At 45.0% G+C, this 16,246-nt stretch overlaps 1 protein-coding gene across 1 annotated transcript in view; it reads right to left on the reverse strand.

The window, feature by feature from the left end:
* Positions 1–250: 250 nt before the first annotated feature.
* LOC130108312 (nuclear RNA export factor 1-like) overlaps positions 251–16,246 on the reverse strand; it is a 30,958-nt gene continuing 14,962 nt past the window's right edge. Inside the window, exons 12-21 of the mRNA XM_056275209.1 lie at positions 14,395–14,463; positions 14,120–14,175; positions 13,572–13,679; positions 13,350–13,408; positions 13,103–13,218; positions 12,883–12,925; positions 11,290–11,362; positions 5,748–5,930; positions 1,042–1,102; positions 251–930 (exon numbers count right to left, since the gene is read on the reverse strand). Of these exons, the coding sequence (XP_056131184.1) occupies positions 892–930; positions 1,042–1,102; positions 5,748–5,930; positions 11,290–11,362; positions 12,883–12,925; positions 13,103–13,218; positions 13,350–13,408; positions 13,572–13,679; positions 14,120–14,175; positions 14,395–14,463 (807 nt within the window). The 3' untranslated portion in view covers positions 251–891. The remainder of the gene's footprint in view (positions 931–1,041; positions 1,103–5,747; positions 5,931–11,289; positions 11,363–12,882; positions 12,926–13,102; positions 13,219–13,349; positions 13,409–13,571; positions 13,680–14,119; positions 14,176–14,394; positions 14,464–16,246) is intronic.

Consider the following 16,246-nt stretch of genomic DNA (forward strand, 5'->3'; position numbering starts at 1 on the left):
GGGAGTGCTTCAACACTGAAATCTTAGGCCAAGGTCAAAAGGGAAGGGCAGGGTTCAGGTCAGGTGAAACATGGAGTAAGGCTACATTGTTTGAGAAGGCAAATGGTTGCAGCTCAGATTGAGCAGCAGAAAGAAGCTGATGGGGGTGCGAGGGTAGCTTTCACAGGCAAAACAAGGTCAGTGGATAAATGGGATAAAGTTGAGGAGGACAGGCTGGCGAGATCTATGGGCCACGGAGGCAAGTCTTAAATTCATTTTATTTATGATTTACCAATTTACGATGTACTATCGACACCACAAAACCTTAAATCAATGGGTAGGTGAAGATGCAAGTTGCTCATTATGTGCAGGCATGGCTAACCTGAAGCATATTCAGCCACTGCCTTCAGTGACTGAACTGAACAGCTGGGTTTGATCGATCACCTCCCAACGTCATGTTAAAATGAGCTAGAGTCTGAAATGGCTTGTACGGCTCGTTGCATAGTACTCAGTCTTGAAGTTGTCTAGACACCGCATATAGTTTAATGTAGCATAACCATGCTCCTCGATAAAGCAAAATGAAATGGACGCAACTGTGAACAATTTGTCTGCCTTTTTCATAAAGGTCAGGTTGAATGTAACAGGACAAGCCATTGTCAATTTAACTTTATTCCTATGAAATCATGCTGTGATACTGTATAAAGACCTAAAACTAAGGTTACAACAACAACTGAAATTCATTTTACCATCAGTCTTGAGTCAAACAGCTCTAGCTTGTATAACAAAGCATTGGTAAAGAAAGTTAACTTGTTACAAACACTTCAATACATCCAATTGTGAAAAAAGGGGATAAAAGAAATATTTTGACAACCAATTTTATGTATCCCAAAGTGGTAATCCTCATTCAAATCTTCACTTTATGAATGCAACGTCGGGGATCTTGCCGTCCGTCTGAGAAAAGAAGAGAAACCAGGTCATTTCGTTTACTGTACTTATTGTCCTGTAGGTTGTGGCAGGAAACACATGTGTACTTGCACAGGGAAGTGAACCGAGTCATTTTACCTTCAACTGAGTGAAGATTTGTGCCGCTCTGTTGAAATCCCATTCGTTGTCTTGTAGACACCTGCAAAAGAATTATTTAGATATCGTCAGCTAAGTTTATCTCAAGTATGGCACCCCTCATGGTACGTTTCCAACAATCACAATTGTTTATGGTGGAGCGTAGTCACTTGTGTCATAATTTATTCAATAAATCTGTTTGCATCACCTTTTATCTCAAACCTCCACTTTTCCACTTTCAGCAAGCAAACAGTTTTCTATAATAAATAAGGCACTTGGATGAGGCAGGTAAACAGTGACAGTGCAGTATAAAAGGGTATTGTTAGGGCGTCCAGGTAGCGTGGCGGTCTATTCCATTGCCTACCAACACGGGGATCGCCAGTTCGAATCCCCATGTTACCTCGGGCTTGGTCAGGCGTCCCCACAGACACAATTTGCCGTGTCTGAGGGTGGGAAGACGGATGTGGGTATGTGTCCTGGTTGCTGCGCTAGCGCCTCCTCTGGTCAGTTGGGGAGCCTGTTCAGGGGGGAGGGGGAACTGGGGGGGGGGATAGCGTGATTGTCCCACGCGCTACGTCCCCCTGGTGAAACTCCTCACTGTCAGGTGAAAAGAAGTGGCTGGCGACTCCACATGTATCGGAGTAGGCATGTGGTAGTCTGCAGCCCTCCCCGGATTGGCAGAGGGGGTGGAGCAGCAACCGGAATGGCTCAGAAGAGTGAGGTAATTGGCCGGGTACAGTTGGGTGAAGAAAAAAAAAAGGGAGCGGGGGTATTGTTAGATAGAACCCCCCCCCCCCAAAACAAAACAATAGAGACGTGGGCGTAGAAGTAGTGTCCTCTATGTACGTACACTCACTGGCCACTTTATTAGGCACACCTGTCCAACTGCTCGTTAACGCAAATTTCTAATCAGCCAATCACATGGCAGCAACTCAATGCATTTAGGCATGTAGACATGGTCAAGACGATCTGCTGCAGTTCAAACCGAGCATCGGAATGGGGAAGAGAGGTGATTTAAGTGACTTTGAACGTGGCATGGTTGTTGGTGCCAGACAGGCTGGTCTGAGTATTTCAGAAACTGCTGATCTACTGGGATTTTCACGCACATCCATCTCTAGGGTTTACAGAGAATGGTCCGAAAAAGAGAAAATATCCAGTGAGCGGCAGTTCTGTGGGCGAAAATGCCTTGTTGATGCCAGAGGTCAGAGGAGAATGGCCAGACTGGTTCGAGCTGATAGAAAGGCAACAGTAACTCAAATAACCACTCACTACAACCGAGGTATGCAGAAGAGCATCTCTGAACGCACAACACGTCGAACCTTGAGGCAGATGGGCTACAGCAGCAGAAGACCACACCGGGTGCCACTCCTGTCAGCTAAGAACAGGAAACTGAGGCCACAATTCGCACAGGCTCACCAAAATTGGACAATAGAAGATTGGAAAAACGTTGCCTGGTCTGATGAGTCTCGATTTCTGCTGCGACATTCGGATGGTAGGGTCAGAATTTGGCGTCAACAACATGAAAGCATGGATCCATCCTGCCTTGTATCAACGGTTCAGGCTGGTGGTGGTGGTGTAATGGTGTGGGGGATATTTACTTGGCACACTTTGGGCCCCTTAGTACCAATTGAGCATCGTGTCAACGCCACAGCCTACCCGAGTATTGTTGCTGACCATGTCCATCCCTTTATGACCACAGTGTTCCCATCTTCTGATGGCTACTTCCAGCAGGATAACGCGCCGTGTCATAAAGCTCAAATCATCTCAGACTGGTTTCTTGAACATGACAATGAGTTCACTGTACTCAAATGGCCTCCACAGTCACCAGATCTCAATCCAATAGAGCACCTTTGGGATGTGGTGGACCGGGAGATTCGCATCATGGATGTGCAGCCGACAAATCTGCAGCAACTGCGTGATGCTATCATGTCAATATGGACCAAACTCTCTGAGGAATGTTTCCAGTACCTTGTTGAATCTACGCCATGAAGGATTAAGGCAGTTCTGAAGGCAAAAGGGGGTCCAACCCGGTACTAGCAAGGCGTACCTAATAAAGTGGCCAGTGAGTGTATATATATAATACATAAAAGGCACTTATGCATGGCAAAGACCCCAGCCCTCAATAGCTACTGTAGGGTGGGGGCTGATGGAGGCTACAGCTCTGGGGAAGAAGCTGTTCTTCAGTCTGTTAGTTCAGGCTTTGATGGCCCTATATCTCTTCCCCGATGGCAAGGGACAAACAGACTGTGACCTGGGTGGGTTGGGTCCCTACTGATGTTGCTAGCCTTCTTGTGTAGACCTCTAACATATACACCGTATCCAGGTTTGGGAGCACAGTTCCCACAATCTTCTGTGCCGTTTTTACCAACTGCACCAAGTCCTTCTGGTTCTCAGCATTGCAGTCTGCATACCACACTTTGGCACAGCAGCAGAGGATACTCTCTGTGGTGCTTCTGTAAACGTTTACTAGGAGCTAAGGGGAAAGTTTGGCCTGTTTGACTTTTCTTAGGAAGAAAAGCCTCTGTTGAGATTTCTTCACCAGGTGGGACGGTGTTAAGGGACCATGAGAGATCTTTTGTTATACGGATTCCCAGGAATTTCATGTCATTGACACTCTCCACCTCCTCACCATTTATGTGGAGAGGGGGAGGTGTGGTCTTCCTGGGTCTCCAAAAGTCCACAATGATCTCCTTGATTTTTGTGGTGTTCAGGACCAGATTATTTTCCAAACACCACTCGACCAGATGTTGGACCTCCTCTCTTTAGTGTCTCCTCAATGTCTGGACATTAGTACCACTATAGTGGTGTGTCGTCAGCAAACTTAACTATAGTATTAGAGTGGATGGGGGTGCAGTCATGGGTGAAGAGATTCAAGGGGGCTGGAGTAAGCACACAGCCTCCTCTCTGTAGTGTCTCCTCAATGACTGGACATTAGTACCACTATAGTGGTGTGTCGTCAGCAAACTTCACTATAGTATTAGAGTGGATGGGGGTGCAGTCATGGGTGAAGAGATTCAAGGGGGCTGGAGTAAGCACACAGCCCCGCAGTGCACCTGTGTTCAGGATAAGGGTAGAGGATGTGTGGCTGCCCATTCAAACATTTTGTGGTTTGCTAGTGATAAAGTCCATAATCCATAAACAGAGTGAAGTAGCTAATCCCAGGTAGTTGAGTTTGTCTACCGGTTTATGGGAGATTATAGTATTGAAAGCGGAGCTAAAGTCAACGAATTACATCCTGACATGTGTTTGGATGTTTCAGGTGGGACAGGGCCGAATGGAACGCAATTGAGATTGCATCCTCCGTAAATCTGTTTCATTGATAAGAAAACTGGTTGCTGTCCAGATCAGTGGGAGTGATGGCCTTGATGTGAGACAGTAAAAGCCTCTCAAAGCACTTCATAACAACTAGTGTTAGGGCAACTCGGTGATAGTCATGACGGCTTTCGATTGCTGTCTTTTTGGGCACAGGGATGATGGTGGTGGATTTAAGACAGTTGGGGACTACAGCCTGTTGTAGTGAGAGATGCTGGTCAACACCTCTGCTATTCGGGTCAGCGCATGACTTAAAAGTGTGGTCTGACACCCTGTCTGGTCCTGCTGCTTTAGTGATGTCTATTTTCATCAGAGGGGATCTCACCCGGTAGCACTGTAGGGTGAGTACATGCTCTTCCTTGGGTGGTGTCATTTGAGTTCTCACTCTGCGGTTTTGGTTGTCGAAGCGTGCAAAGAACCAGTTCAGGGCATCAGTGAGGGCAACATCATGGCTGATCTGTGAGGTGCTACTCTTGTAGCCTGTTGTGGTTTTAATGCCTCTCCACATGCTACGGTGGTTATTGTTTTTGAAGTACCCCTCAGTGTGCTGCTTATACTGGCACAAAGCTTCTCTAATGCCCTTCTTCATATCTCTCCGGGCATTCCTGTAGGCCTGTCACCTGTCCTGAAGGCAGCATCTTGTACCCTGAACAGAGGCAGTACTTATCTATCCAACCATGGTTTTTAGTTTGGAAACACCTTGATGGTTTTAAGATTTTTTTTGTTTTGTTCTGCCTTTATTGGATAGTGATAGTAGAGAGACAGGAAAGGCATGAGAGAGGGGATGACATGCAGCAAAGGGCCGGATTGGAACCCAGGCCACTGCGGTTAGGACTCAGCCTTATGTGGTATGGCTCTATCAAGTGAGCCACCATCTTTTGGCTTCTTAAACTGTATCTAGATGCGCGGGATTGGTGATGATCACATATCAAGATACAACTCAAACTCACATGGTGAGATGCACACCTTTAGCAGGCAGAAGCTAAAGCAAGGAGTGGTGGAGAGACCCTTTGGAGGGATCCTGTGCACCAGTTATAGCCAAGATAACCTCAATCGTCGTTTTCTGCTTCTCTAACTGGAAAAAGAAAGTGTGATCACGTTAACACCAGTATTGGCCTCCCTCCACTGACTTCTTGTCAATTTCAGGATGGATTTGAAGATTTTATTGTTTGCTTTTAAGGTTTTAAATGGAGTAGCACCATGCCACTGATTGCCGCATTGTGTCCCACCTCATCATGCTGTATATATTTGTGCTGCCCCTACCTGAGTGGCACTTATCCCATCCACTAAAATGTTCCCATGAGAAACCCTGTAAATGATCAAGTCACTTGCTCAGTCCATCAGTTAACCACTCAATCTCCCCACCCCAATGCCACCCCTCACAAAAGAGGTCTTACTTCTGTGACCACTCCAGGTTCATGCCGGACTTCAGAGAGAAGGCGGCGAGCATTTCTTGCTGGGGTGCGCTGAGGGTGGGCACAGGGCTGGAAGACGGGGTCGGGGCAGGAGCCACAAACGCTCTTCTGATTTCCTCCGTCGTGGCCATCCGGATGAAAATCTGGTCATTCACTATAGACAAACTGAGGCACAGGATGCAGGAGGCAAATTACAGAATTGTCTTTCACTATTTTAACTAAACTGCTGCTTGACATTTCTGGAATTTTGAGGGAAAAAAATTCTTTACCTATTTTATTTGTACATAAAAGTTAGAACAAAAAAAGAAAAAAGATCAATCATATCAATACATATAAGTGTCACTTCAAATTTTTATTGGTAATTACGAAATATGAAAACCTTTACTTCCTCTCTCAACTCAAAATACAATCAGACTCAACTCGTTACCTGCCATATAAGAGCCTTTGTATAAAGTGCTCTGTTGTGGCAGACTTTGTGTATATTGGAACGATAATGCATGTCTTCAACGTATGTAGCCCTTTCCCAAAACTTCAAGAAAGAGAAAAATAGGCATGTTGATCCATAAAGATATTTGCGCCAATGTCCAGTGCAATTTCCCGATCTACCTCATCAGCCAAAACACAACTCTGCCAACTATACCACCACTAAAAATCCACTTTCCTTTTTTTTTTAATAGACACATTTTACTGGCTTTTCCATTTTTTTAAGGAGTCATTACAGAGCATTACAATGACACAATGACACATGGCATACCAAGGCTTTTAAAGAAGAGGAGTGACATGAGTATGATTCCAGTTGGCACCATTGAGTTTCGGGACAAAAAGCCCAGCACACAATTTTCTGCAAATTGGCTACCCAATAGTAGCGCTGTAAATTTGGGAGTCCCAAGCCACCCACCGATCTACTCTTCTGTAGTAGGGATTTTTGAAGCCTCGGAGATTTATTGCTCCATATAAAGGAGAAGAATACACTGTCAATGTTGCGAAAGAAGGACCTGGGTAGGAAGAGAGGTAAACATTGAAAAAGGTACAGATATCGTGGGACAATATGCATTTAAATACCTTTTATTTTCCCTGTCAATGTGATCTGCAGGCTGTTCCACTTTTGAAGATCTTCCCTAACTTTTGAGTTGAGTGCAGCAAAATTATCGTCAAATAGTAGTGATATCTTTCGAGAAATGTTGATACCTAAATATTTAAATGTTGTTGGGGAGAGATTGAATGGCACGTCAGACTGTGTAATATCTGCTGATGATGATTAATAGGAAAAAAGTCACTCTTTCCTATGTTGAGCTTATATCCAGAGAACATGCCAAAGGTCCGGAGTGTCTTTAAAATGTGAGGAATGGCTGTTTTGGGGTCCGACACATAAATTAGCAGGTCATCTGCATACAGTGACACTTTATGCTCCACCCCCACTCTCATAACACCTGGAATGAGTCTGTTGGTTTTAAGAGCAATAGACAAAGGCTCAATAGCTACAGCAAAGAGGAGGGGGGACAACGGACAACCTTGGCGTGCACCCCGCATTAAAGGGAAAAATGTGGACCTGATATTATTTGTACATACACATGCTTGGGGGGACACATACAGCAAACGCACCCAAGCTATAAAGCGCTCTCCAAAACCGAACTGGCGGAGGGAAAAAAAATAAGTAGTTCCATTCCCACCAGTTGAAGGCCTTTTCGGCATCCAGAGAGATGACCCCCTCTGGAACAGGTGTAGGGGATGGAGAGAAAACTATATTCAGGAGACGTCGCACATTTGTGAATGAGTGACGGTTCTTGATAAACCCGGTTTGGTCTTTTGATATGACAGTGGGTAGAACAGTTTCTAGTCTGTGTGCCAAAACTTTTGCCAGTATTTTAACATCCACATTGAGGAGTGAGACAGGATGGTATGATGAACACTTAACTGGATCCTTTCTTTTTTTATGTATCAGAGATATGGTAGCATGTCTAAGAGTGGGTGGTAATGTGCCTTGCTGCAGAGAGTCATTAAACATCTCCAACAAGAGGGGGGCAAGCTGTTTAGAAAACTTTTTAAAAAATTCTACACAGAAGCCCTCAGGCCCTGGAGATTTCCCACTATGCATCAGTGCAATGGCTTTGGTTATCTCAGCTACACTTATGGGGGTTTCTAGGATGTCTTTATCTTCTGTTGATAGGTTTTGCATGCTGTGTTTTGAAAAAAAAGTCAACATTTCAGAATTGTCTCTTGGTGACTCTGATTAATAGTTGGGAGTAGAAAGACCTGAAAGTGTCATTGATCCCAGATGGGTCAGTTATTATCTGACCTGAAATGTTTTCTATTTGAGTAATCGATTGTGAGGTTAACCTACCCCTTAACTGCTGTGCAAGAAGACGCCCTGCTTTTTCCCTGTGCTCATATAAGACGCCCCGTGTTTTGAACAAAAGTCTCTCTCTCTCCTTTGTTGATAGAAGATTGAATTCTGTCTGCTTTTCCATTTTTTCTTTGTACAGTTCTGCTGTTGGAGCCAATGCATAACGTCGATCTAGATCAGCTATCGATTTTAGTAGCTCTTCCTTTTGTTTCTTTATTGTCCTGTTAATATGTGCAGAATAGGAAATTATTTTGCCTCTAAGGACCGCTTTCAGAGTCTCCCAAAGTAAACTGGGGCTAACATCATCGGTTTGGTTGGTTTCTAGAAACAAAATTATTGTCTGTGAAATAGAGGTACAAAAGTTAGAGTCTGAGAGAAGTGTGGGGTCAAATTTCCAGGGACGGAATTCTTTGGGTTGGGACTTAAAGTTCAAGTCTAGAGCTAGAGGAGAGTGATCTGAGTTCACCCTTGCCAAGAATTCAGCAGAAACTACTAGGGGATGAAGCGTTTTATCTATGACAAAATAGTCTATGCGAGAGTGAGACTTATGAACGTATGAAAAAAAGGAGAACTGCTTGTCTGTTGGGTGTAGAGCTCGCCAGGGGTCAACACAGCCATATTGGTTCATGAACTGTGATAAGGTCTGTGATGATCAATAGTGTGTAGATGAGTCTCTTGAAGGAACATAATATCTGCTTTAAGATCTTTTAAGTGTGAGAATATCCTTGCTCTTTTTACAGGCCCATTAACACCCCCCACATTCCAGGAGATCATTCGAATCCCACATCCCCCACCCGTATTTACACCATTGTTAGCCATAATAATTGTTTACCTGAGAGTGATTGTGGCATATGCAATGGACCCCAAAACCCCCCCCCAAGAAAATAAATAAAAAAATAAATGGTGGCTGGAGCCCATATCCCCTTTTCCTACCCTCCCACCCCTCCCCCCTATGCCCACTCCCCCAAACGGAGTGAGCATCAGGAACATAACACTTCTTGAAATCCGGAAGAACATACCTAGGCACTCTACTCTCCTACTGGTGGAGAGAAACTAAGAGCATTCAAATTAACACAATTAACGCTACAATTATATGAACCAACTGTTGGAAATTGGGCTGGTATAGTTATATAATACACCAAAAATCAAAACTCTACAAGCCTCTATACCTGACTTGACTTTAAAAGTGTGTAATTTTTTTTTTAAAAAGACCAATCTCCAACCCGACAACATAGGTGTATGGTGTAGAGAAAAAATAGCAAACATAAAATAATAACGGAAGAAAATAAAATCATTTCACCCCAAATCTGTACTCACATGAGACCATGGGAATGTTTTCATAGCACCTTACAGTCAGTTCCAAAAAAAAGTTGCGTGTCCTAATACCGTGTCCTTAGCGGTGCCTTTGCCTCTCCTCAGCCGGTTAAGTGTTCACTGACAAAGCGCTCTGCGTCCTCCGCGTTGTTGAACTTGTATTCCGTTTGCTGATGGGTGACACAGAGCACAGCGGGGTACTGGAGGGTGAACTTGACAGCCTTTTGGTGTAGTTTCACCTTGACAGGGTTGAATGTGGCCCGCTTTTTGGCAAGTGCGTTGCTCAGGTCTGGAAAGATGAAAATCCCCCATCCCTGGTACATAAGCTGCCCTTTTTTCCGTGCAATTGTGAGGACTTGCTCTTTCTGTTGGAAGCGCAGAAAGCGCACGATAATGGGTCTGGGTCTCTCCCCTTCCGCTGGCTTAGCCCTCAAAGTCCTGTGTGCCCTGTCCAGCTCGGGCGGGTTGGTAAACGAGCCGTCCTGAAGCAGGTCGACAAAGAACTGTGACATGAAAATGGTAGCTGCTCACCCCTCACGTCCCTCCGGCAGACCAATGATGCGCAAATTGTTACGGCGAGACCTGTTTTCAAGGTCCTCCGTTTTCTCCAATAGCTCCTTGTTGTCACGTTGTAGTTTGTCCACCTGTACTTTGAGGCGGTCCAGCCTGTCGCTGTGATCCGACAGGCAGACTTCCATTTCGGTGATGCGAGGTTCATAGGCTTCAAGCTTCTTACATACCGCATCCAGTGACAAGTTAATGGGTGAGAGTGAGGCTTGAATCTCAGACATGATAACCGCCCGATGTTTCTCCAGTTCAGATTTCAGCACGGAGGTAGAAAGCATCATGACCTCTTCTGAGTCCCCGACTGCTGCTGTTTCGACGTTAGCCAGCTAGCTTCGTTAGCTTGGTAGACTCGGGGACGGTTTTCACTTTTGACGTAACTTTTTGCTTGCCCGACATTAGTGAATTGGCTTCTTATCTCAAATTAACTCACCGCAGCTGAACGGGGTCAACATTTTGTTACTCGTAGCGTTTTATGTAGGGAGTATATGAATTCGTGCTCGGAGCCTCTCTCCATGCGTCTGCTCTAGTCTGTCGCCATACCGGAAGTCCCCACTTTCCTTTTTCACTTAAGCCTCCTACAGACTGTGAATTTAGCAGTCCTATAAGTTACTGTAAGCCACACTGTGCGATGTGGATCTAATAAACTTGGTACGACATCAAGTGTGATGTATGTAGACTGTACGATGATAACACTACTGAATCACAGGCTACAACTCAAGTCCATAAGTCCATAAAAACATCATCAGCGTGTCTGTGACTGTTCTCATTCATCCAGGTCATGGTTATCCAAAGGAGTTGAATCAAGTGCAACTGGACTTGGTATAAATCCGTGATCATCAGCGTGCGTGCCGTATCAGCGCGTGTCATCAATCTACGCCGCTGGTAGAGCAACATGACACCAAGCAGGAATCGAGTCCTTTCAATAGTCGCCACAGCTCGTTGTGTTGCTTGTTTTGTTGAATCCATGGCATTTGGGTCACAGATGCTAACGGTGTGTTTGTTTGTGTTTAGCACCAGCAAAGATTCTCTGCGGCGTTGATCAGTGCGTCATTTTGTGTTGCATCTTCGGTTGCAAGACTGTAATATCGGCAGTCTTTGAACCTGTCTCACAGTGCAACGTAGGACCACCGTTTTAGAGCCATGACCAAAGATATCACCACGTTTAGTCATCTTTCATCTGAGACGGCCCACATCACAGTCAGTAGGAGGCTTAAGAGAGCAAACAGGGTTCTATAGGGAGAAACACAGAAAAGACTTCTCATCATGATAAATAAACCAAGGAGAACTCATTAGACTTGCCCAGAGTTTCCTGCAGGAACTGTAATGAAGACTCGAGAGAAGGCCATGGTGGAGTCTCGTGATTTACCATCGACTACAATAGAAAACCGACAAAACAAAAACAAAAAGTCACAATTAACAGCATGAGCACTTAAAATAGACTTGCATACACTAGAAACATCAGAATAAATGGAATGTCAGTGGCCCCATGTTGACTTCAGGTTACTGCAAGATCACCACGTAAACCATATAAACTAAGGCCCTGTTCACACCTGGTATTAGCTGATCCAACCACAAGTGGACAGCACACAAAACTAATCGAGATCAGATTGCTCAGACCACATGTGGAGGTGGTCTGGGCTTCATATGGCCACATTCTTTTAGCAGTGTGTACATGAATGTGTCCTGGGCCACAGTGAAGGACCACCTACTCAACTGACATCCTCTGCATAAGTGGAAGTACATACACATTCACACGCCAACAGCGTCATATTAAAGTGTGAAACGGGTGTCCGGGTAGCGAAGCGGTCTAGTCCATTGCCTAACAACATGGGGATCGTTGGTTCGAATCCCAGTGTTACCTCCGGCTGGGTTGGGTGTCCTTACGGACACAATTGGCCGTCTCTGCGGGTGGGAAGCCGGATGTGGATATGTGTCCTGGTCACTACACTAGCGCCTCCTCTGGTCGGTCGGGGCGCCTGTTCAAGGGGAGGGGGAACTGGGGGAATAGCGTGATCCTCCCACGCGCTACATCCCCCTGGTAAAACTCCTCACTGTCAGGTGAAAAGAAGTGGCTGGGGACGCCACATGTATCGGAGGAGGCATGTGGTAGTCTGCAGCTCTCCCTGGATTGGCAGAGGGGGTGGAGCAGAGACTGGAACGGCTCCGAAGAGTGGGGTAATTGGCCGGGGACAATTGGGGAGAAAAAAGGGAGGAAAAAAGAAAAGCGAAACAAGAAGCCACAACAATAAAAGAAGCAGAAATGTGTTGTTGTTTTTAACCCGTCGGTTAAAAACAACACATTTGGCTAAATACAACACTTTTGGTGTTCGTCCTGCATTGATGACATATTTTTCTGTTATGTCCTTGTCGGGGACACATCAGGACGCATCAGTGTTTACACTACAAAAGATATGGGGTCAAATGCGTCCCAGACCACCTTGGCAAGTGGTTTGTGTGATCGGATCACAATGTGTCTGGGTGGTTGTTTACACTTGTACTTAGCGCTGTCCACTTGTGACCCGATCACCTGAGACGCATGTTAACGCCAGGTGTAAACAGCCTCACACAGAGGCAGAGACGCATCTCTGGAGATAAAACATCGAAAAGATACACCAACAGGTTTAAGTGGATGTGCCGGTGAGTATCATTATTTGCCCCCTATAGGAGAAAAGTAGTTACATACTAATATGCTTGTAAGTCTTAAAAAAAAAAAAAAAAAAAAAAGTAAAACAGCACAGCTATAAATATAAGTCTGGATATGAATAACTACTCTCAAGCAAAACACATCAACTGTCAAGAGGTTTTATGTGCAGACACATAAATATTAACATTCAATCATGCAGTGCATTTATTCATATGGACATACTGTAATATAGAAAATGAGAAACTCACCTTCTTTAAATACTCCACTCACAGTGAATGACAGTAGTGTATTCTGAAAAAAAAACCAACAATAAACTTTATTCATCCCCATCAAGTAACTGACGTCACACAGACAGAATAAATGAAGTGATCCAGGGAAAAGCTGAACCGCTGGAAACTGATCATGGTGACTGAACATGTTTTACTGGGAACTTCACATACAAGGGGGGTGTATCAAACCTGAACCCACCGTGTATGTGTTCACGTCAATGGTAAAGGAGGCGGTGTCATGCTGCGTTTTGGGGAGCTCATTGAGAAAAGCCACCACGTTTAACCGTGTGTGCTTCAGTAGCCGGAACCGTATCGCTGTCAGGGACACATTAAAGAAAGGCAAATATCAAAAGGGGCGTTAAGTTTCAGCAAGAGTACAACAGGCAAAAAATAGTGTTATCTTTTGGGAAACAGAAAGAAGTGGACCACTAGTCATGTAAACTTACTGGAGTCTTTGACCCGCTTCAGGTTTCGACTGTCTTTGTGGTATTCTCCCAGACTGCTCCTGCAGACAGAGAGAGGAACTAACACTTATAAAAGTGTTAAAAAAGTCACACACTTTCCTCATTTAGGGAAAGTGTGTGAGATAAGGTCAAGAGAAAACACACAAAATAACAAACGAAAAAGTAGGAGAACAGAAATGTTCAGCATGTGCATCAATTTTTCACCTGGAGGGGTTCTGGGCAGAGAAAGGTGTCATTAGTGAAAAGGATGCTCCATCATGGTAGGCATCCAAAAGAGGCTGTCTGTCCCTCGAGTCATATATGCTGTAGTACCTAGAGAAAAGTCAAACATGATGCAAATTATTATGGCTGTTTAATGCTCGCAATTACTGATCTAGTTTCTCCCAAGTTCAATTGGCTGTTCTCCCTTTCTCTAAAATTGTAGGCCTTGAGGTTCTCTTAAAATTGCCAGTGAAACTTTTAGCTCAAAAGACCATTTTATCAACCCTTTGGCCAACAGCCAAACATCATCTTCTTATTGTGAGAAAATTAGTACAAGTTTAACCTGTATCCAACTTTTGTTGGCTTGCTATGCAGCACAGTGACGTTTAGTCACACTATATTTAGTCAATGATGCAAGACGTCTTAACATGTTGTGACGGTATGCTCACAAAATGCACTAAATGTAAAGGCAAGAGGTGGAACTGCTTCCAGCAGCAATGCTTTAAGATACGTGCTGGCCTCGGTGCAAGTCAAGAAATGCAGAAACTTACTGCTGCAGGAAGCGCAGAATGACTGCTTTGATTTCATCGGAGCCATAACAACTGCCCTGGACCATAAAGCGGAAAAAAAAATTAAAATAAACTGTTGTGTACAAGACAGAAGTGAGCAGTGCAGGCAGATATCCAGAGAAAATGCAGCAGTACCTCCAAAAGACAATAGATTTGAGAGTATTAAATTTAGAGGAACGCCATAGATTTTTTTTTCAATCTAAGGTGCTCCATAGTAATCCATAGTCAATAAGGTGGCGGTCGCTCCAACTTTTTACCTTGCAGGGGGGAATAGCGGTGGGTGTTTCTACATCGAAGCCTATGGGTGGAGGGAGAACGTGGCCATCCTAAAAGCAAACAAATTGAAAAACAAAAATACTGGATGTGTAAGCACATATATAAAAGACTTAGGAAATGGAGGAATGAGGACATTTGTCCAAAACTGACACAAAAGAGAAAAAAAATGCTCAACAAGCCCGGAAATCATGTATTAACTTTAGGGATGCCCAGATTGATCGGCCACCGATCATTATTGGCCGATTCTCATTCTAAATGGTTTGATCAGGGCTCGGTCAGTTTTTGTATGGTTTTTGGTGGTGGCGTTTTTGGCTATGTGTTTTTGTCTTTTGTGTTGCACTGCTGTGGGCTGAGGGAAACGGAATTTCCTTTCTTTTGTGTACGTAGTACATAAGATGTTGTTCCTGATTCGTGAATAGAAGCTCGCTAGAATGGCTTTGCCGGCCTAGCAGCTCTACAAGGTGTCTGAAAAAGACAATAAAATCGCTATATGCAATGTGTGTGAAGCAGTAATTGCTCGTGGTGGAACCCAACATTTTAATACCACGAACCTCATGAGACATTTGAGAATTCGTCATGTCAAACAATTCGGTGAGTATGAGCGGCAAGCCAGCGCAAAGTTAGTAAAGCAAGTTAACCCTTTAGCAACTCAGTCTTTTGTCACTTGGTTGTCAGTTAGGGAGACATTTAAATGACAGGAACCCTACAGCAGCGACAGTAAGAAGTCAAAAGAAATATCAGCCAAGATCATGGAATTCATTGGCCTTGATCAGTAGCCTCTTTCTGTTGTGGAAAATGAAGGGTTCCAACGACTTATTACTTACTTGGATCGACAGACCCCCCCCCCCCCCCCCCCCCGAGTTGTATCCGGCCAATTACCCTACTCTTCCAGACCTTCCCGGTTGCTGCTCCATACCCTCTGCTTATCCGGGGAGAGCTGCAGACTACCACATGCCTCCTCTGATACATGTGGAGTCGCCAGCCGCTTCTTTTCACCTGACAGTGAGGAGTTTTGCCAGGGGGATGTAGCGCATTGGAGGATCATGCTATTCCCCCCAGTTCCCCCTCTCCCCTGAACAGGCGCTCCGATTGACCAGTGGAGGTGCTAGTGCAGCGACCAGGACACATACCCACATCTGGCTTCCCACCCGCAGACACGGCCAATTGTGTCCGCAGGGATGCCCAACCAAGCCGGAGGCAAACACGGGGATTCGAACCGATGATCCCCATGCTGGCAGGCAATGGAATAGACTGCCACATCACCTGGATGCCCACGGTTGCTTTAAAAAAATAAATAAATAAATAAAACGGTAGAAAGATCGACATTTCCAAATGCATTCAAGCCACAGCTGCGTGTTTTGTTTTTGGGTATGTTGGCCGCCTGTTCAGGCTCCGGCCAGGAATGGCAGTATGATGATAACAGTTCGGAATTGAGCGGCTCTGAGCCCCTAGAGAAAGTACCATGAGATGGCTCTTTGCAGGCTATGTATGCTGAATTACTGGATGAAGATGTGGAACATGGCGGCAACACCAGCAACTAAATCGCATCGCAGATGAACCTCTAACTTGTCAGAGCCACTTATCCCACGAAACAGACAGCCGCTTGCTTTCTGGCAGGACAATAAAAGCTGCTTCCCCGCACCCGCAGAAGCAGCATGAGCCTACCTTTGCGCGCTGTGTACAAGTGTAGATAGCGAGCAACTTTTTTTTATTTCTGCAATGCTGTTAAGAACTCATTCATTTATCATCAGCCGCTTCTCCGGGGTCGGATCATGGTGGCAGCAAGCTAAGTAGGGCGCTCCAGACATCCCTCTCCCCAGCAACGCCCTCCAG

The sequence above is a fragment of the Lampris incognitus genome, chromosome 1, assembly GCF_029633865.1.
Source record: "Lampris incognitus isolate fLamInc1 chromosome 1, fLamInc1.hap2, whole genome shotgun sequence".
Classification (NCBI taxonomy): domain Eukaryota; kingdom Metazoa; phylum Chordata; class Actinopteri; order Lampriformes; family Lampridae; genus Lampris; species Lampris incognitus.